We start from the raw sequence: 21,661 nt of genomic DNA, 5'->3' as shown, positions 1-21,661 counted from the left end.
TTGCTGAGTATAAAGAGATGATTGCACATATGCTTCCAGGTTGGCCTTGGGGACTGCCCCACCCTTGGAGACTTAACCCCTGGGTCATAACTTTGAAATGGTTAATATCCCCACCCCAAAACTATATATACAATTGTTGGGCATAAAGAGACGAATGCAGTCATGACATTAGAATTGATCCCAGGGTCTGCCCCACCCTTGCAGACTTGGCCCCTGGGTCATAACTTTGAAACGGTTGAGATCCCCACCCCAAAACTATATATACAAATGCTTGGCAAAAAGAGACAAATGCAGTCACGATATTAGAATCGATCCTTGGGTCTGGCCACAAATCTAGGGACCTAGTTTCTGAGTCAAAGCTTGGAAACAGTTGAGATCCCCACCCCATAACCATACATAAAATTGCTGGGCATGAAAAATCTAATATTCAAGGATTGGCCTTGGGGTCTGGCATATTCCCTTGATCTAATTTGGAGAATAGTTTGCCATGATTGCTGAGGTATCCAGGTGAGCGATACAGGCCCTCTGGGCCTCTTGTATTTTGCCAGTAGCATGCTGAAATTAAGGACTACCCGAGTTTGTCCTCAAGGTCACAGGGGTCGAATATGTTCAAAACCTGGTATGAAAGGCTATAAAGTCTGTTCAACTTAATGTCCTTGTTTGACTTTCAAGGTCACATGTGTCACATGTGTCACATGTGTCACATGTTTATATCTTTTAATAGATTCTTTTGAATCAAACACTGGTATTTTGCCTGTAGCTGTATTTTAGTCCACTTTTAAAATTACAAGTGTAAGATTAATACCAGATGAGCGAATCAGGCCCATCGGGCCTCTTGGTTTTTTTTATATAAAATTGAGGTTTTTTTTATTGTAAAACCCATTTTTATGATAAAACTACTTACCACGTCCAATGTAAGTCCCACCCTCCTACCTGGCTCCTCCGGCTCCTTTAGGCCTTTTGCTTTTAGGTGTTTTGTTCGTTTTTTGAATAGAGAAAGTTGGAGTTGCGCGCGCATCCTACACACGTATGTCTGGTTTGGACAGGGAGTAGTTTCGTATTTGCGCGGAGCATTTGAAACTTTACTTTGGTAGTTAAAGAACTGGTAGTTGGAGATCATTTGCATAATAATACGACGTGGTAGTTTTATCATAAAAATAGGTTTTACAATTAAAAACCTCAAATTTCAATAAACAAATGGGTAGGGTGGTGCTATTTTGCAAGTTACATCCTGAGATGAAGGGCTATACAATTTGTTCAACATAATGACCTAGCTTGTTCGACTTTCAAGGTCACAGGGGTGAAATGTTTTAAAATCTTTTAACAGTTTCTTTTGAATGAGTTTTAATCATAAATACTGATATTTCGCCTGTAGCTTTATTTAGATCACTTTTAAGGTTACAAGTGTGACATTTATAGCAGGTGAGCAATGCAGGCCCATTGGGCCTCTTGTTCAATTTTCAAGCCTGATGTATTTACATGCAGTATTAAATAGTATTGTGTTGTAGAAAAATTGAGGTCAGTGCACATGCATTTTGTTCAAACCCTTTCTATTTTGTTTAAAGAGAACTTTCCAATGAGGAAACTGAAGATAATATTTCATTTCTTTACACAAAACACTATGTTGAACTTTGCAATCGCATCTTGTATTTTTAGGCTGCCAATCCAGGTTGCACGTTGATTGACTTCGTGCGTTGGTACTCGCCACGAGATTGGATTGAGGAAGAGGTCATAGATGATGATGGACATGTTAACAAGAAATGTAGGTGAAGTCCTAAGAATGTTTGATCTGGTCCTGTTTACCTCCTGTAGTTATAGCCTGTGAAGTTCAAGGATTCCTGTCTCACTGCACTATGGTTTTTAGGTCACCTGAGCTTTGCTCAAGTGACCTATTCCAATCCCTTTCCGTCCGTCGTCCGTCGTCCGTCGTGCGTAAACTGTTACATTATCAACTTCCTCTCAAGAACCAGTGGATGGAATTTTTTCAAACTTGGTCAGAATCATCCCCGAGCTATCCGTTCTCCCTTGGGGAGGGGGTAAAGTTTACTATAGTTTATATAGGGAAACAACATTTTTGGGTATATTTTGACAATTTTCTGTTGGAAATTATTTTTACTTGGTCAGAATCATCCTTGGAGGAGGAAGATGGTTTTAAATTGTAATATTGGGATTCCTACCCCAACCCTGGGGGCCAGGGCGGGGCCCAAAAGGGAAAATTCACCAATACTTCAAAAATCTTCTTCTCCAGACTCAGAGGTATTACAGTCATTTTCTCTGCATGGATGGAAAGATCATCAGGGGCTTTATTTAAATTGTAAATTTCAGGACCCCCGAGCTATCCGTTCTCCCTTGGGGAGGGGGTAAAGTTTACTATAGTTTATATAGGGAAACAACACTTTTGGGTATATTTTGACAATTTTCTGTTGGAAATTATTTTTACTTGGTCAGGATCATCTTTGGTGGATGACGGTATTAAATTGTAAACTTGGAATTCCTGCCCCATCCCCAGGGGTTAGAGCGGGGCCCCAAAGGGAACATTTACAAATATTTTAAAATTCTTATCCTTTGATGACATGACAAGTATTGTATTTCACTTAGTTTACATGCTGATTTCCACATCACATCTAAACAATAAAATAAAGCTACCAGTACCTATGATACAACTCAGGTGACCGCTAAGGCCCTTGGGCCTCTTGTTATCTCACCTGTTTGAAGAATAGAGGGGCTTATGTAGTCCCTCGGGTGTCAGCATCAGCTTTAGCATCAGTGCACGTGTCCCATTTCAGGTTGAATCTTTTGGGCAAGTTTTTAGCTCACCTGGTGTCCGGCGTCCCTCGTCTGGCGTCAACATTTTACTTTAAACAACTTCTCCTGAATAACCAAGAGGCCCAGGTTGATGATATTTGGCCAGTAGCATGCTGGAATAAAGCACTACCAAGTCTGTTCAAATGAATGACCTTCGCCCATAGTCAAGGTCACGGGGGGGGGGGGGGGGGGGGGGGGNATAAGTTGAAAACCTTTAAACAACTTCTTCTGAATTAGCAAAAGCTCAAGGGTGATGATATTTGGCCAGTGGCATGCTTGGATAAAGGGCTTCCAAGTTTGTTCAACTGAATGACCTTCGCCCATATTCAAGGTCACAGGGGTCGCTTGTCTTAAAAACCTTTAAACGACTACTTCTGTATAACCATAGGGTCAAGGGTGATGATATTTGGTCAGAAGGATGTAGGGAAGAAGGGCTACCAAGTTTGTTCAAATGAATGACCTTGTCCCACTTTCAAGGTCACATGGGTCAAATGTGTTAAAATCTTCAAACAACTTCTTCTCAATAATCAAAAGGCCCAGGGTACTGATATTGGGCCTGTAGCATGCTGGAATGAAGGGCTACCAAATTTGTTGAAATGAATCACCTTCGCCCATTTACAAGGTCACAAGGGTAAACTATTTTTAAATCTTTTAACAACTTCTGAATAATGTAAATGTCCAGGGTAATGATATTTGGCCAGAAGCATGCTGGTATGAAAGGGTATACAGTATGTTCAACTTAATGTCCTTCAATGTCACATGTGTCACATGTTTAAATCTTTTAATAGATTATTTTGAATCAAACACTGGTATTTTGCCTGTAGCTTTATTTAAGTCGTCTTTTAAGATAACAAGTGTAAGATTAATACCAGGTGAGCGATTCAGGCCCATTGGGCCTCTTGTATTGGGGTTTTACTGTACATGTGTTTCAAATGATGTTGGCTATCTTATAATAACATATAAATAGGCGAGCTATGCTGCTGTCCAACAGTTATTGTTCATGTATACAGTAAGCTTTACTTTTGTTTTGGACATAATTGAAGCACAGTTGGGCTAGTAGCCTGCTCAGATAAAGCTATCAAGTTCGTTCATATGAATGACCTTTACCTACTTTAAAGGTCACATATGGTCAAAAGTGTGTACACTTTTAAATGACCTCATCTAAATGAACAAAAGGTCTCGGATAGTGATATTTTACAAGTTGCTTGTTATGATGATGGGCTATAAACTTTCCGATTTTCAAGGTCACATGGGTCAAATGTGTTTAAATCTTTCAACAGGTTCTTTTGAATGACTTAGAATCATAGATACCAATATTTTGCCATTAGCTATATTTGAGTCCACTTTTAAGGTTAAAATGTGAAATTAATACCAGGTTAGCATTGCAGGCCAAATGGGCCTCTTGTTTTAATATATTCCCAAACCATGACTATCTAGTTACTGCAGCCTCCTGGCTTCAAACTTAGTCAACTAGTTCAAACATCCTCAAAGCTTCAAACTATGTCATCTAGATAATACAGCCTCCCAATTTTAAACTAAGTCACCTAGTTCCTACAGCCTACCAATCATAAACTAAGTCACCTGGTTACTACAGCCTACCAACTTCAAACTAAGTCACCTAGTTACTACAGCCTACCAACTTCAAACTAAGTCACATAGTTACTACAGCCTACCAATCTCAAACTAAGTCACCTAGTTACTACAGCCTCCCAACCATAAACTAAGTCACCTAGATAATACAGCCTACCAACCTCAAACTAAGTCACCTTGTTACTACAGCCTCCCAACAATAAACTTAGTCAACTAGTTACTACAGCCTTCCAATCTTAAACTAAGTCACCTAGTTACTAAAGCCTCCCAACTTCAAACTAAGTCACCTAGTTACTACAGCCTCCCAATCTTAAACTAAGTCACCTAGTTACTACTTAAACCAAGTCACCTACTTACTACAGCCTACCAATCTTAAACTAAGTCACCTAGTTACTAAAGCCTCCCAACTTCAAACTAAGTCACCTAGATACTACAGCCTCCCAACTTCAAGCTAAGTCACCTAGTTACTACAGCCTTCCAACCTTAAACAAAGTCACCTACTTACTACAGCCTACCAATCTTAAACTAAGTCACCTAGTTACTACAGCTCGCCTCCCTAATACAGCCTACCAACTTCAAACTAAGTCACCTAGTAAATACAGCCTCCCAACAATAAACTTAGTCAACTAGTTTCTACAGCCTTCCAATCTTAAACTAAGTCCCCTAGTTACTAAAGCCTCCCAACTGCAAACTAAGTCACCTAGTTACTAAAGCCTCCCAACTTCAAACTAAGTCACCTAGTCACTACAGCCTACCATTCTCAAACTAAGTCACCTAGTTACTAAAGCCTCCCAACTGCAAACTAAGTCACCTAGTTACTACAGCTCACAGCCTACCAACCTTAAACAAAGTCACCTACTTACTACAGCCTCCCAACCATAAACTAAGTCACCTAGATAATACAGCCTCCCAACCTCAAACTAAGTCGCCTAGTTAATACAGACTCCCAACCTCAAAGTAAGTCACCTAGTTAATACAGACTCCCAACCTCAAAGTAAGTCACCTAGTTACTACAGCTCACAGCCTACCAACCTTAAACAAAGTCACCTACTTACTACAGCCTCCCAACAATAAACTTAGTCAACTAGTTTCTACAGCCTTCCAATCTTAAACTAAGTCCCCTAGTTACTAAAGCCTCCCAACTGCAAACTAAGTCACCTAGTTACTAAAGCCTCCCAACTGCAAACTAAGTCACCTAGTTACTACTTAAACCAAGTCACCTACTTACTACAGCCTACCAATCTTAAACTAAGTCACCTAGTTACTACATCCTACCAACCTCAAACTAAGTCACCTAGTTAATACAGACTCCCAACCTCAAAGTAAGTCACCTAGTTAATACAGCATCCCAACTTCAAACTAAGTCACCTAGTTAATACAGCCTACCAACTTCAAACTAAGTCACCTACTTACTACAGCCTCCAAATCTTAAACTAAGTCACCTAGTTACTACAGCCTACCAATATTAAACTAAGTCACCTAGTTACTACAGCCTCCCAACAATAAACTAAGTCAACTAGTTACTACAGCCTCCCAACCTCAAACTAAGTCACCTAGTTACTACAGCATCCCAACTTCAAACTAAGTCACCTAGTTACTACAGCCTCCCAATCTCAAACTAAGTCACCTAGTTACTACAACCTACCAATCTTAAACTAAGTCACCTAGTTACTACAGCCTACCAACCTCAAGTTAAGTCACCTAGTTACTACAGCCTACCAACCTTAAACCAAGTCACCTACTTACTACAGCCTCCTAACCATAAACTAAGTCACCTAGTTACTACAGCCTCCCAACCTCAAACTAAGTCACCTACTTAAAACTGCCTCCCAATCTTAAATTAAGTCACCTACTTACTACAACCTACCAATCTTAAACTAAGTTCCTACAGCCTACCAACCTTAAACCAAGTCATCTACTTACTACAGCCTCCCAACCATAAACTAAGTCACCTAGTTACTACAGCCGACCAATCTTAAACTAAGTTACCTAGTTACTACAGCTTACCAACTTCAAACTAAGTCACCTAGTTTCTACAGCCTACCATTCTCAAACTAAGTCACCTAGTTACTACATCCTACCAACCTCAAACTAAGTCACCTAGTAAATACAGCCTCCCAACATTTAACTAAGTCACCTACTTACTACAGCCTCCCAACCATAAACTAAGTCACCTAATTACTACAGCCTCCCAACCTCAAACTAAGTAACCTAGTTACTACATCCTCCACACAATATACTAAATTACCTAGATAATACAGCCTCCCAATCTTAAACTAAGTCACCTAGTTACTACAGCCTACCAACCTTAAACTAAGTCACCTAGTTACTACAGCTCACCTCCCAACCTCAAACTAAGTCAACTAGTTACTACAGCCTTTTGACCTCAAACTAAGTCACCTAGTTACTACATCCTACCAACCTCAAACTAAGTCACCTAGTAAATACAGCCTCCCAACAATAAACTAAGTCACCTACTTACTACAGCCTCCCAACCATAAACTAAGTCACCTAATTACTACGGCCTCCCAACCTCAAACTAAGTAACCTAGTTACTACATCCTCCACACAATATACTAAATTACCTAGATAATACAGCCTCCCAATCTTAAACTAAGTCACCTAGTTACTACAGCCTACCAACCTTAAACTAAGTCACCTAGTTACTACAGCTGGCCTCCCAACCTCAAACTAAGTCAACTAGTTACTACAGCCTTTTGACCTCAAACTAAGTCACCTAGTTACTACAGCCTCCCAACCTCAAACTAAGTCACCTACTTAAAACTGCCTCCCAATCTTAAATTAAGTCACCTACTTACTACAACCTACCAATCTTAAACTAAGTCACCTAGTTCCTACAGCCTACCAACCTTAAACCAAGTCACCTACTTACTACAGCCCCCCAACCATAAACTAAGTCACCTAGTTACTACAGCCGACCAATCTTAAACTAAGTTACCTAGTTACTACAGCTTACCAACTTCAAACTAAGTCACCTAGTTTCTACAGCCTACCATTCTCAAACTAAGTCACCTAGTTACTACATCCTACCAACCTCAAACTAAGTCACCTAGTAAATACAGCCTCCCAACAATAAACTAAGTCACCTACTTAATACAGCCTCCCAACCATAAACTAAGTCACCTAATTACTACAGCCTCCCAACCTCAAACTAAGTAACCTAGTTTCTACATCCTCCACACAATATACTAAATTACCTAGATAATACAGCCTCCCAATCTTAAACTAAGGCACCTAGTTACTACAGCCTACCAACCTTAAACTAAGTCACCTAGTTACTACAGCTCGCCTCCCAACCTCAAACTAAGTCAACTAGTTACTACAGCCTCCCAACTTCAAACTAAGTCACCTAGTTACTACAGATCGCCTCCCAACCTCAAACTAAGTCACCTAGTTACTACAGCCTCCCAACCTCAAACTAAGTCACCTAATTACTACAGCCTCCCAACAATAAACTAACTCAACTAGTTACTACAGCCTCCCAACCTCAAACTAAGTCACCTAGTTAATACAGCCTCCCAACCTCAAACTAAGTCCCCTAATTGCTACAGCCTCCCAACAATAAACTAACTCACCTAGTTACTACAGCCTCCCAAATTCAAACTAAGTCACCTAGTTAATACAGCCTCCCAACCTCAAACTAAGTCGCCTAGTTACTACAGCCTCCCAACCTCCAACTAAGTCACCTAGTTACTACAGCCGCCCAACCTCAAACTAAGTCACCTAATTCCTACAGCCTCCCAACAATAAACTAAGCCAACTAGTTACTACAGCCTCCCAACCTCAAACTGAGTCACCTAGTTACTACAGCCTCCCAATCTTAAACTAAGTCACCTAGTTACTACAGCCTTCCAATCATAAACTAAGTCACATAGTTACTACAACCTACCAACTTCAAACTAAGTCACCTAGTTACTACAGCCTACCAATCTCAAACTAAGTCACCTAGTTACTACAGCCTACCAACCTCAAACAAAGTCACCTACTTACTACAGCCTCCCAACCATAAACTAAGTCACCTAGTTACTACAGCTTCACGATCAAAAAATGTACCTAGTAAGTTCACCTGGCCCGAAGGGCCAAGTGAGCTTATGCTGTGGTGCTGCGTCGTCTGTTGTCCGTCCGTCGTCTGACCGTTATTCGTCTGGCCGTCGTCAATATTTAATTTTAAACAACTTCTTCTTAATAACCAAAAGGCCTAGGATGATGTTTTGCCAGAAGCAGTCTGGGATAAAGGACTACCAAGTTTGTTAAAATAAATGACCTTTCAAGATCACAGGGGGGTCAAATATGTTAAAAACTTTTAAACAGCTTCTTTTGAATAACCAAAATGCCCACCGTGATAATATTTGGCCAGTAGCATGCTGGGATGAAGGGCTTCCAATATTGTTCAAATGAATGACTTTGAATTATATTCAAGGTCACAGGGGTCAAATGTCTAAATAAAAACCTTTGAACAACTTCTCCTGAATAACCAAAAGGCCAAGGATGGTGAAAGGACTATGTATGGTTTGGGCCTTTTTTGGCCCCCAAATCCATCAAAATTAAAAATCTTCAATACAACTTTCAAATGACTATTTCTTTAATTTTGAATACTTCCCTGGGACTATAACAGTACACTTCAGGTGATATGGTACTGAAACCCCACGCGGGCGACAGGCGTCGCGCAGGTGAAGGGGATTAAAGCCCCACCGAGAAATCAAATAATCGAATAAAACAATTATGTAAGGTAACAATACCTAACGTCTCCGAGTAACACGAGGCTATCTTTCAGTTGTTTAAGCAGCACACGGTGTTTTGGATGGTCAGCTATTTGCACCAACCATTCTTGCTCTATTTCGTATTCAAAGTCAGAAGGTTGCATAAATTCACGAAAGAAAATCAGCTGCTTTCAACGACCTAGTTACAGGTGGCGCTGTTGATGTACATTACATTTTTTTTTGTGGACCCTTTGTTTGAAAGTTTATAGGGAAATATTACAAACCAGTAAACGAAACAAAATGTCTCGTCTCCAATTAGGATAGTGAAGCCTTGTGTCTGGTTGGCCTTCGAACTTGACAGATGTTACAAAACAAACACGATACAGAATGATTTGGAGATATGCTTTCAACCCTAGAATTTAATATTTCGTCCAAATGTGACTGATTTTGGCTAGTCAATATTCTAACAGAGGGTAAAAAGCGTTTGCAACACTACAGGTAGCGGCGGCAGCGACCCTTGACCCACAGCAGGTAGCTAGCTGCCTGCTAACAGGGTGTCTCAAGTTGTCAAGTATGGTTAGCTTTACCATTCTACTCATGTGTTAATGTATTGGACATATTCATCTTTAATGTATAAACAGGAAACTGTGCTTGAAAATTATAGAACAATCTGGAACAATTTTTAGCTCACCTGGCCCGAAGGGCCAAATGAGCTTATGCCATGGTGCAGCGTCCGTCCGTCCGTCCGTCCGGCGTCAATATTTTACTTTAAACAACTTCTTCTTAATAACCAAAAGGCCTAGGGAGATGATATTTGGCCAGAAGCAAACTAGGATGAAGGGGTACCAAGTTTGTTCAAATAAATGACCTTCACCTATTTTCAAGGTCACAGGGGTCAAATATGTTAAAAACTTTAAACAACTTCTTCTCAATAACCAAAAGGCCCAGAGTGATGGTTATTGGCTAGTAACATGCTGGGATGAAGGGCTACCAAGTTTGTTCAAATGAATGACCTTCGTCCATTTTCAAGGTTACAGGGGTCAATTGTCTTAAAAAATCTTTATACAGCTTCTTCTGAATAACTAAGAGGCCTAGGCTAATGATATTTGGCCAGTAACATGCTAGAATAAAGGGCTACTAAGTTTGTTCAAATGAATGACCTTTACTTATACTCAAGGTCACAGGGGTCAAATATGTTGAAAACCTTTAAACAACTTCTTCTCAATAACCAAAAGGCCTAGGATGATGCTATTTGGCCAGTAGCATGCTGAGATGAAGGGCTACCAAGTTTGTTCAAATTAATGACCTTTACCAATGTTCAAGTTCACAGGTGTCAAACATGTTAAAAACTTTAAACAACTTCTTCTAAATAACCAAAACACCCAGGAAGGTATCAATTGGCCAGTTGCTTGTTGAGGTGAATGACTACCAAGTTTGTTAAAATGAATAACCTTGAATTATATTCAAAGTCACAAGGATCAAATATATTCAAAATCTTTAAACAACTTTTTCTGAATAACCAAAAGTAGCAGGATGCTGATATTAGGTCAGTAACATAATGGGATGAAGGGCTACCAAGTTTGTTCAAAGGAATGACCTTGACATTTACTCGAGGTCACAGGGTTCAAATTTGTTCAAAATCTTCAAACAACCTCTTCTGAATAACCATGAGGTCCAGAATGTTTATATTTAGCAAGTAGCATGCTTGGAAGAAGGGTTATCAAGCTTTTTCATTTGAATGACCTTGACTCATTTTCAAGGTCACATTTGGTCAAATATGTGTCAACATTTAAATGACCTAATTTCAATAAACAAAAGGATAGGGTGGTAATAATTTGCAAGTTGCATCCTGAGATAAAGGGCTACAAATTTGTTGAACATATTATTAATGGCCTTGTTTGACTTTCAAGGTCACAGGGGTGAAATGCTTTTAAATTTTGTAACAGGTTCTTTTAAATGACTATTAATCATAAATACTGATATTTTGCATGTAGCTTAATTTCAATCACTTTAAAGGTTATAATTGTGACATTTAAACCAGGTGAGTGATGCAGGCCCATTGGGCCTCTTGTTACTACAGCCTACCAACCTCAAAATATGTACATTGTTACTACAGCCTACCAACCTTAAAATAAGTCACCTAGTTACTACAGCCTACTAACCTCAAAATTTTTACCTAGTTACTACAGCCTACCAACCTTAAAATAAGTCACCTACAGTAGTTACTACAGCCTACCAACCTCAAAAAATGTACCTAGTTATTACAGCCTCCCAACCTCAAAACATTTACCTAGTTACTACAGCCTCCCAACCTCAAAACATTTACCTAGTTACTACAGCCTCCCAACCTCAAAACATTTACCTAGTTACTACAGCCTCCCAACCTCAAAACATTTACCTAGTTACTACAGCCTCCCAACCTCAAAACATTTACCTAGTTACTACAGCCTCCCAACCTCAAAACATTTACCTAGTTACTACAGCCTCCCAACCTCAAAACATTTACCTAGTTACTACAGCCTCCCAACCTCAAAACATTTACCTAGTTACTACAGCCTCCCAACCTCAAAACATTTACCTAGTTACTACAGCCTCCCAACCTCAAAACATTTACCTAGTTACTACAGCCTCCCAACCTCAAAACATTTACCTAGTTACTACAGCCTCCCAACCTCAAAACATTTACCTAGTTACTACAGCCTCCCAACCTCAAAACATTTACCTAGTTACTACAGCCTCCCAACCTCAAAACATTTACCTAGTTACTACAGCCTCCCAACCTCAAAACATTTACCTAGTTACTACAGCCTACCAACCTCAAAATATGTACATTGTTACTACAGCCTACCAACCTTAAAATAAGTCACCTAGTTACTACAGCCTACTAACCTTAAAATTTTTACCAAGTTACTGCAGCCTACCAACCTCAAAAAATGTACCTAGTAACTACAGCCTACCAACCTTAAAATAAGTCACCTACAGTAGTTACTACAGCCTACCAACCTCAAAAAATGTACCTAGTTACTACAGCCTACCAACCTCAAAACATTTACCTAGTTACTACAGCCTCCCAACATCAAAACATTTACCTGGTTTCTACAGCCTACCAACCTCAAAACATTTACCTAGTTACTACAGCCTACCAACCTCAAAACATTTACCTAGTTACTGCAGCCTACCAACCTCAAAAAATGTTCACAGTAACTACAGCCTACCAACCTTAAAATAAGTCACCTAGTTACTGCAGCCTACCAACCTCAAAACATTTACCTAGTTACTGCAGCCTACCAACCTCAAAACATTTACCCAGTTACTGCAGCCTACCAACCTCAAAAAATGTACCTAGTTACTGCAGCCTCATAGCTTCAAACTAATCCACTAGTTCAAACAGCCTCCCAACCTCATGCTAAGTCACCTAGCTTGTACAGCCTCCCAACCTCATTCTAAGTCACCTTGCTTGTACAGCCTCCCACCCTCATGCTAAGTCACCTAACTTGTACAGCCTCCCAACCTCATGCTTAGTCACCTTGCTTGTACAGCCTCCCAACCTCATTCTAAGTCACCTTGCTTGTACAGCCTCCCAACCTCATTCTAAGTCACCTTGCTTGTACAGCATCCCAACCTCATTCTAAGTCACCTTGCTTGTACAGCCTCCCAACCTCATTCTAAGTCACCTAGCTTGTACAGCCTCCCAACCTCATGCTAAGTCACCTAGCTTGTACAGCCTCCCAACCTCAATGACAGCCTCTGAACACTTTTATTTTAAGAAATCTTATGAATGCACCCTCCCATTTATCATGTTTCCTAGTTTTAATATGCCTTTAACACTTAAACAAAAAATCATTTGTTTACCTGCAACAGGTCATTTGAGCCCCAGGATGATGATCCCAGGTAACATATGGAAAGAGGCTTGGGAGTCATGTAGAGCGATTCCAGCCAGACGACAAAAGCGTCTTTTTGATGACACAAAAGAGGCAGAAAAGGTTTGGCTTGTTATGATTTATAGCTCACTTGCCTAAAGGTGAGTGAGCTTATGGTCTGGGGGCAGAGGGGTGGGTCCAAATAGGGGAAATAGAGGTTAACATTTAAAATTCTACTTCTACCAAAGCGATTAAGGGATTTCATCCCAATTTGGTCTGGATCATCCTTAGGCCAGGGGGACTCAATATTGTATAAATGGCAGGTGTGGCCCTCTTAGGGGGCAGAAGGGTGGGACCGAATAGGGGAAATAGAGGTAAACCTTTAAAATTCTTCTTCTACCATATTTTGTATATGTGTGTCCCCTTTGGGTGCAGAGTTGCAGGGCTCAAAAGGTGAATTTGAGGTTTAAATCTTTAAAATTCTTCTTCCTCTGTACCATTTGAGGGATTTTATCCAAATTTGGCCTGGAGCATCCTTGGGCAAAGGGGACTAGTGTTGGCCCCTCTGGGTATGAGAGTTGCGGTGTCCAATAGGGGAATTTGAGGTTTAAATCTTTCAAATCCTTCTTCATTGGAGGGATTTTTTTTAATTTGCCCCTGAGCATTCTTGGGCAAAGAGTACTAAATTTTGTATAAAAAGTGAGGGTGTGGCCCTCTTGGTGAATAGGAGGGGCATGGCTCAAAAGAGGAATTTGAGGTTTAAATTTTAAAATCCTTCTCTTTCTGTACCATTTGAGGGATTTTAAGTAATAAGAATAATTTCCCATGGTTGTTTTATTATCCAGGTGAGCAATATAGGCCCTCTGGGCCTCTTGTTAATACAGAACTGACATTCAAAATGGTCTAAGGAATTTTTAACCCAATTTTGTGTAAATGATCCCTCACCCCAGGTGACATACTCTGAAGATCATTATACTGTGTTTGTTCTGATTTGAACAGGTGCTGCATTTCCTGTCTTCAATGAAACCAGCCAGTCTAGTTCTCAGTCTCTTGCCAGTACTCATTCACTCAGCCATCATCAAGGTCATTCAAAACGGTAAGAAATGTGACACCCTTAAGATATCATTTTACATCATAAGGTAAAGCATGAGTGCTAAAATGTCATTTAATAAGGCTTGAATGTTACATTTTGAGCCATCCCTACCCCCAAGGGCTGTAGGGTGTGTGCTAAAATAAAATTTCTTCATTTTCCTTGTTTAGAATCAGAGGTGCTAGTTTCAAATACTTTTCAGTCTGAAATCTGCACGCTAGATATTGAATAAGGTGGTTTTATTGTTTTTTGTCACTTTGAATATTATTTCTGTTCATGTTAAAAACAAAAATCAATTTGGAAATTGTACCATATGGAACCTGTCTGCTAAAAGCCTAACTTAAATTTAAAAAAATAAAAATACATGTGTGTCTATCATGTGACCATTTATCGCATGTTTTAGTTTAGCTAGGTTTTATTATGGATTTTACTATTTTTAGGTCACCTGAGACAAAGTCTCAAGTGACCTATTGCAATCGCCTTTTGTCCGTCGTCGTCCGTCATGCGTCCGTAAACAATTTACACTTTCGACTTCTTCTCCAAAACCCCTGAACCAATTTCAATGAAATTTTGCAGAAACCTTCCATGGCAAAGGTCATCAAAAACAGTTGCCGGCTTGGTCTCCGGCCCCCAGGGGCCTGAGGGGCGGGGCCAAAAAGGGTCAAATTGACTAAAATTTCAAAAATCTTCTTCTCAAGACCCAGATATGGTAGAATCAAACACTCTTCATAGATGGAAGGGTCTTAAGGTGCTTTACCACAAATGTGAATTTCTTGACCCATTGGGTCTCACGTTTCCCCTGGGGAGGGGGTAAACTTTACTATAGTTTATATAGGGAAATCACATTTTGGACCAACATTTGGTTAATTGCCATTGGAGGTAATTCAATTCAGGTTAGCATTATCAGTATTGGGTAGCAGTTTGATGGTATGCACATATGAGCCCTGACTGACCCCCCGGGGCTATTGGGTGGGGCCAAAAAGGGTTGAATTGACTGAAATTTCAAAAATCTTCTTCTCAAGACCCAGATATGGTAGAATCAAACACTCTTCATAGATGGAAGGGTCTTAAGGTGCTTTACCGAAATTGTGAATTTCTTGACCCTGGGGTCTCACGTTTCCCCCTGGGGAGGGGGTAAACTTTACTATAGTTTATATAGGGAAATCACATTTTGGACCAACATTTGTTTAATTTCCATTGGAAGTAATTCAATTTGGGTTAGCATTATCAGTATTAGGTAGCAGTTTGATAATAAGCACATATCAGCCCTGACTGACCCCCAGGGGCTGATGGGTGGGGCCAAAAAGGGTCGAATTTACTGAAATTTCAAAAATCTTCTTCTCAAGACCCAGATATGGTAGAATCAAATACTCTTCATAGATGGAAGGGTCTTAAGGTTTATGACCCTAGGGTCTCACGTTTACCCCCTGGGGAAGGGGGGGGGGGGGGCAAAATTTATTATGGTTTATAATGGCAAATGATACTTTGAATATTACATGTTAATAACTTGATTGGAATTATAACCTTGAGTTGACAGTTTGATACTTTGAAAATTTTGAGCCAGCCCTGCCCCAAGGGGCTATAGGGTGGGGCCCAAAGGAGTCAGTGTGCTAAAATTTCTTCATTTTCCTTGTTTAGAATCAGAGGTGCTAGTTTCAAATACTTTTTAGTCTAAAATCTGTATGCTAGATATTGAATAAGGTGATTTTTAGCTCACCTGGTCCAAAGAACCAAGGTGAGCTTATGCCATACCGCAGCGTCCGTTGTCCTGCGTCCGTCGTCTGTCAACTTTACACTACTAGTCATGAACCACTGAGCCGATTTGGTGTGGAGCATCCTTGTGTGAAGGAGAACCAATTTTGTATAAATGGTGGGTCTGGCCCCCAAGGGACCTGAGGGGCGGGGCCAAATAGGGGAAACATAGCAAATTATTCTTTAAAATCCTTCTTCTTCTGTAGAAATGAAAGGATTTGTTCCATATTTGGTCAGAAGCATCCTTGGAGGAAGGGGAAGAAAGTTTGTATAAATGGTGCATCTGGCCCCCCTGGGGGCTGAGGGGCGGGGCCCAATAGGGGAAATGTAGCAAATTCTTTAAAAACCTTCTTCTTCTGTAGGAATGGAAGGATTTGATCCATATTTAGTCTGAAGCATCCTTGGGTGAAAGGGAACCAATTTTGTATAAACCATGGGTCTAGCTCCCCAGGGGCCTGAGAGGCGGGGCCCAATAGGAAAAAACATAGCAAATTATTCTTTAAAATCCTTCTTCTTCTGTAGGAATGTAAGGATTTGGTCCATATTTTGGTGTGGAGCATCCTTAGGTAGTGGGGAACCAATTTTGTATAAACCATGGGTCTGGCTCCCCAGGGGCCTGAGAGGCGGGGCCCAATAGGAAAAAACATAGCAAATTATTCTTTAAAATCCTTCTTCTTCAGTAGGAATGAAAGGATTTGGTCCATATTTGGTGTGGAACATCCTTGGGTAAAGGGGAACCAATTTTATATAAATGGTGGGTGTGGCCCCCCTGGGACCTGAGGGTTGGGGCCCAATAGGGGAAATAGACGTAAATCTTCAATATCCTTCTTCTTCGGTAGGAATGACAGGATTTTGTCTATATTTGGTCTGAAACATTCTTTGGTGAAGGGGAACCAATTTTGTATAAACGGTGTGTCTGACCCCCCTGTAGGCAGAGTGGGGCCCAATAGGGAAAATAGAGGTAAAACCTTTAAAACCCTTCTTCTACCATAGGGATTAAGGGATTTTATCCTAATTTAGTCTGGAGCATCCTTGGGCCAAGGGGACTCAATTTTGTATTAGCAGTAGGTGTGGTCTCCGAGGGGGGCAGAAGGGCGGGGCCCAATAGTAGAAATAGAGGTAAAACCTTTAAAATCCTTCTCCGACCATCGGGATTAAGGGGTTTTATCCTTATTTAGTGTGGAGCATCCTTGGGTGACGGTGACTCAATTTTGTATAATGGGAGGGTATGACACCCGTAAGGGCATATGGGTGGGGCTCTGTTTGAAGTTTGTTCTCTATATCTCAAGTACTGGATGGATCTTTCTAAAATTTCATATGTACTTACAGCACCTACCATGGAGTGCTATATCTTTACTTCATACCAATTACTTTAATTATATTCAGGTGAGCGATACAGGCCCTCTGGGCCTCTTGTATTGTTTTTTGTCACTGAATAATATTTCTGTTCGTGTTAAAAACAAAATCAACTCTCTGTATAAATATATCAGGTGACCGTTAAGGCCCATGGGCCTCTTGTATATTATTATAAACGTTTTTGTGTGAAATGACATTCGTTGGAATTTTATTAAGTATTGATAATACATAGTTTTAACACATATCAGGATCATTTTGACACTATACCAACGTATGAAAATGGATTACAACGTTAGTTTGAATTTTTATAAAAACATCGACAGATTCTGTGGATCAAATCTAAGGACCGGCATGGACTTAATGCGATTGTTTTTTTTCTTCAAAAGTATTATACATAGAAACAACATATATTTGTTAAAAGTACGAAAATATGACAAAAACTGAAATATTCTTGTAGGAATATGAGCTGGTCTTACGATGATACTGTGTATGTACATGTATATATATATATATTTATACATGACCATCCGTGAAGGAATACGGTATATTAGACGAATTTAAATTGAAACCTAACAGTGTCAAAGGGATCATAATTAAAGAAATGCAATACAGTTAACTTTCAAAACGTAGTTGGTTTAAAACTTCTAAATTATATTCATATTTAATTCTGATTTTGTTTTATATATAATTTTGTATTGCAATAGTTACACATGAAATATTACGAATACTTGTTGCCTCCGATTGATACACACGGAATAAAATAAGATTAGGTCACTTGAAATTAGCGAGGTCCATGTTACAGGTAGGAGAAACCATATTAAACATTTATTTAAAGTGTAGACTTAATTTAATACAACCGTCTTTTTTATTTTTCATTTCTACAAACACAAAAAAAAACACAAAAATTTGGGGAATTGAGTGGGCGGCACCTCGACGGTACACACCATCTAATCAGTCGCATGATGCGGTGTATTGCGTAAGCTCCGCCCATTATGACAGGAGGGCTACTGTGCTGAGGTGTGATTGACGTTTCAGACCAACCAATAATTTTGGGTGATTTCACAGTGCAGGGACAGTCGGCTTGTCCGCCTCGGTAGATTTTTCAATTAACTTATGTTGATCAGTAAACTATGATAACATTTTATACAATGTATACTAAACGGAGATACTTAAAATGATGTGTTAATTAACGTACCGGTCCTTTTCAATTATAATCTAGATTGTTTAAAGGGAAAATCGTGTAATCTAGTCAAATTAACCGGCACTTGCACATCGTGATCGTAAATGTTGCCCCAATATACATCTATTGGACAAAGACGAAATGTTGATCACATTACAAGGCAATGCTACTTTATATTAAGCAAACATGGGTAATTTTAAATAGATCCCCCCCCCCTAGTAAGTGTGCTGGCGTTATTTCTTTTCCGTTCGGGAAATTCAAGTAGCGCTTTCTGTTCGGTTTGCCGATTGTAACTATACATCTGTGGTACCGTAGACAGGAAACATCGGCCACAGCAGACACATACATGGCCCAAAGTTTGAACAAAACTTGAACGCGGGATAGTCGCGGAGGTCTACCTTGACATAGCCGGCATTTCTTCCGCGGTCATCCCGCGGCTACGAGCGACAGGGATTAAAATTTGTCGCTCGACGGGCGACTGAGTACCAAATCACCTGACACGTACTGTACTTCATACCTAAATAGGAAACCAGGACAGTATACTTTATACGTAAATAGGAAACCAGGACAGTATACTTCCTTCCTAAATAGGAAACCAGGACAGTATACTTCATACCTAAATAGGAAACTGGGACAGTATACTTCATACCTAAATAGGAAACCAGGACAGTATACTTCATACCTAAATAGGAAGCCAGGACAGTATACTTCATACCAGGACAGAATACTTCATACCTAAATAGGAAACCAGGACAGTATACTTCATACCTAAATAGGAAACCAGGACAGAATACTTCATACCTAAATAGGAAACCAGGATGGTATACTTCATACCTAAATAGGAAACTGGGACAGTATACTTCATACCAGGACAGTATACTTCATACCAGGACAGAATACTTCATACCTAAATAGGAAACCAGGACAATATACTTCATACCTAAATACTTTAGCACTCTTGAATTTCTGTGTCGACACTAACAAAAATTACCACCAAAATAAGTAATTTGCCAGAATTAAACCGGTCAGAGAGGCAAGCAAAGACTAAGCAAAGACTCAAAGAAGATGTCGGAAGTCAGAAGTGTAGAATTTAGATGATTGGTTTAATTTCATTATGAATATATCAAAACTTTTCTTACAGAGGATTCTGACATCCCTAAACTGAAAGACGTCTTGGACAATCTTATTAGTCGTGCATCAAAAGTTACCCGTGCAGCACACCAGGATATCAAGAAGTATGAGGTCAGTGTGTGTATTTAACCAGTAGGAACCTGAGTTGGAACGCTATTAATTTTCCTCAAATAAATTACCTTTACCTACTTTCAAGGTCACAGGGGTCAAAAAAATTAAAACCTTTAAAATGAATTCTTCTGAATGACAAGGAGGCCTAGGAGTGTTATAAATAAAACATTTATAGCACTCCATGCCAATTATCTAGTGGCTTGACCTATTTCCAAGTTCACGATGACAAATATATATAAACCTTCAACAAATAAATGACCTTGACCTATTTTCCAGATCTCATGGATCAAATGTGTTAAAAACTTTTAAACAACTTTTTCTGATTAACCAAGAAGCTTAGAGTAATAATATTCAGCCAAAAGGTACTTTGGATGGAGTGCTAAAAACTTTCCTCAAATGAATTATCCCTTTTCAAAGTGAAAAGGATCAATTATGTCAAAAAGTTTAAAAAAAACTTTTTCTGGATAACCAGGAGGCCCAGGATGATGAAATTTGACCAGTAAATATGTTATTTAAGCACTCCATGCCAGATTTCTAGTAACTTGACCTACTGCCACGGTCAAAGGAGTCAAGTATGACCTTGACCTCTTTTCAAGGTCACAAGGATCAAATATGTAAAAACCTTTCAGCAACTTCTTCTGCATTACCAGGAGGCCCTGGATGATATTCTTTAACCAGTAGCATGCTAGGAAAGAGTGGTATAAAGTTTCATCAAGTCTTGAACATTCGTAAGCTTAGGTGACTCAATGGATGGAACTATTTGCAAACTACTTTTTTTGAGAACACTTTCCTTTGATTATGATTGATGAGTTTATGGTTTGACCATATTCTCTGATCAATTTGGAAGATGGAAAGGCTGACCCCCTGTTGGTCATATTGCTTTAAGTGACTTCTTCTCTTGAACTAAGAGAAGGATATCAATTATGTGTGGTATGAAGCATTCTCAGGTGATGGAGATTTAGAAGTGTAAAAATGGAGGGTCTGAGGGCAGGACCAAAAAGGGGTAATTTGGCAATATTGCTTTGTTGCTTCTTCTCTGGAATAAGAGATAAACATCATCCATATTTGGAGAGAAGCAGGATTGTCACAGGGGACTTGCTATATAATTAAGACCTTTTTTGCCATACTATTTTTATTGATGATCTTTTCCCATGATTGCTGAAATATCCAGGTGAGTAATACAGGCCCTCTGGGCCTCTTGTTTAGATGATGTTTTAAAATCTAGATGATTTTTAGAGCACATTTACAGTAATTCCTTTTATCTGAAATAATTTCAGGACCTAGTGAGGTACATCAACCTTGCAGAGACAATGATAGCCAGAGCCAAATCTCTCAAGTCCAAGTTTACAAAAGACCTTCTTGATCACAAAAATGCTGAAAAGGAAATGGAACAGTTTGTGAGCGAGTTATTACATCATCAAGAAGTAGCTGTCCGAGGCGGACCCTATGGCCCTGCCGGGTCCTGTATACACAAGTTATTTATTGCTGCTCAAAAGGTGGGTGACCCTGTACACACAAATGGATTACTCTGTGCACACATGTACATGAGGTGGTTCATTATGTACGCACAGAAGGTTGGTCATTCTGAACACACAGAGGGTGGGCCTCTCTGTACCCACAGAACGTGGGTCACTCTGTACCCAGAGAAAATGGGTCACTTTTCACACAGAAGGTGGGTCACTCTGTAAACACAGAAAGCAGGTCACTCTGTACACACAGAAGGTGGGTCACTCTGTACACAGGAAAGGGGGTCACTCTTTACCCATTGAAGGTGGGTCACTTTGTACACACAGACAATGGGTCATTATGTACACACAGAGGATGGGTCATTAGGTACACACAGAAGTTGGGTCACTCTGTACACACAGTAGGTTGTTCACTCTGTACACACAGAAGGTTGTTCTCTCTGTACACATAGAAGGTTGTTCTCTCTGTACACACAGAAGGTTGTTCACTCTGTACACACAGAAGGTTGTTCTCTCTGTACACATAGAAGGTTGTTCTCTCTGTACACACAGTAGGTTGTTCACTCTGTACACACAGAAGGTTGTTCTCTCTGTACACA

The 21,661-nt window shown here is 39.8% G+C and overlaps 1 protein-coding gene across 1 annotated transcript in view; it reads left to right on the top strand.

The window, feature by feature from the left end:
- LOC110453204 (rab3 GTPase-activating protein catalytic subunit-like) overlaps positions 1–21,661 on the top strand; it is a 35,406-nt gene that overhangs the window by 8,199 nt on the left and 5,546 nt on the right. The window contains exons 3-7 of the mRNA XM_021502057.1: positions 1,657–1,762; positions 12,978–13,099; positions 13,976–14,072; positions 19,496–19,596; positions 20,874–21,092. Of these exons, the coding sequence (XP_021357732.1) occupies positions 1,657–1,762; positions 12,978–13,099; positions 13,976–14,072; positions 19,496–19,596; positions 20,874–21,092 (645 nt within the window). The remainder of the gene's footprint in view (positions 1–1,656; positions 1,763–12,977; positions 13,100–13,975; positions 14,073–19,495; positions 19,597–20,873; positions 21,093–21,661) is intronic.

This window comes from Mizuhopecten yessoensis, unplaced genomic scaffold (assembly GCF_002113885.1).
Source record: "Mizuhopecten yessoensis strain PY_sf001 unplaced genomic scaffold, ASM211388v2 scaffold7193, whole genome shotgun sequence".
Lineage (NCBI taxonomy): Eukaryota > Metazoa > Mollusca > Bivalvia > Pectinida > Pectinidae > Mizuhopecten > Mizuhopecten yessoensis.
This window is presented reverse-complemented; position numbering and strand designations above follow the sequence as displayed.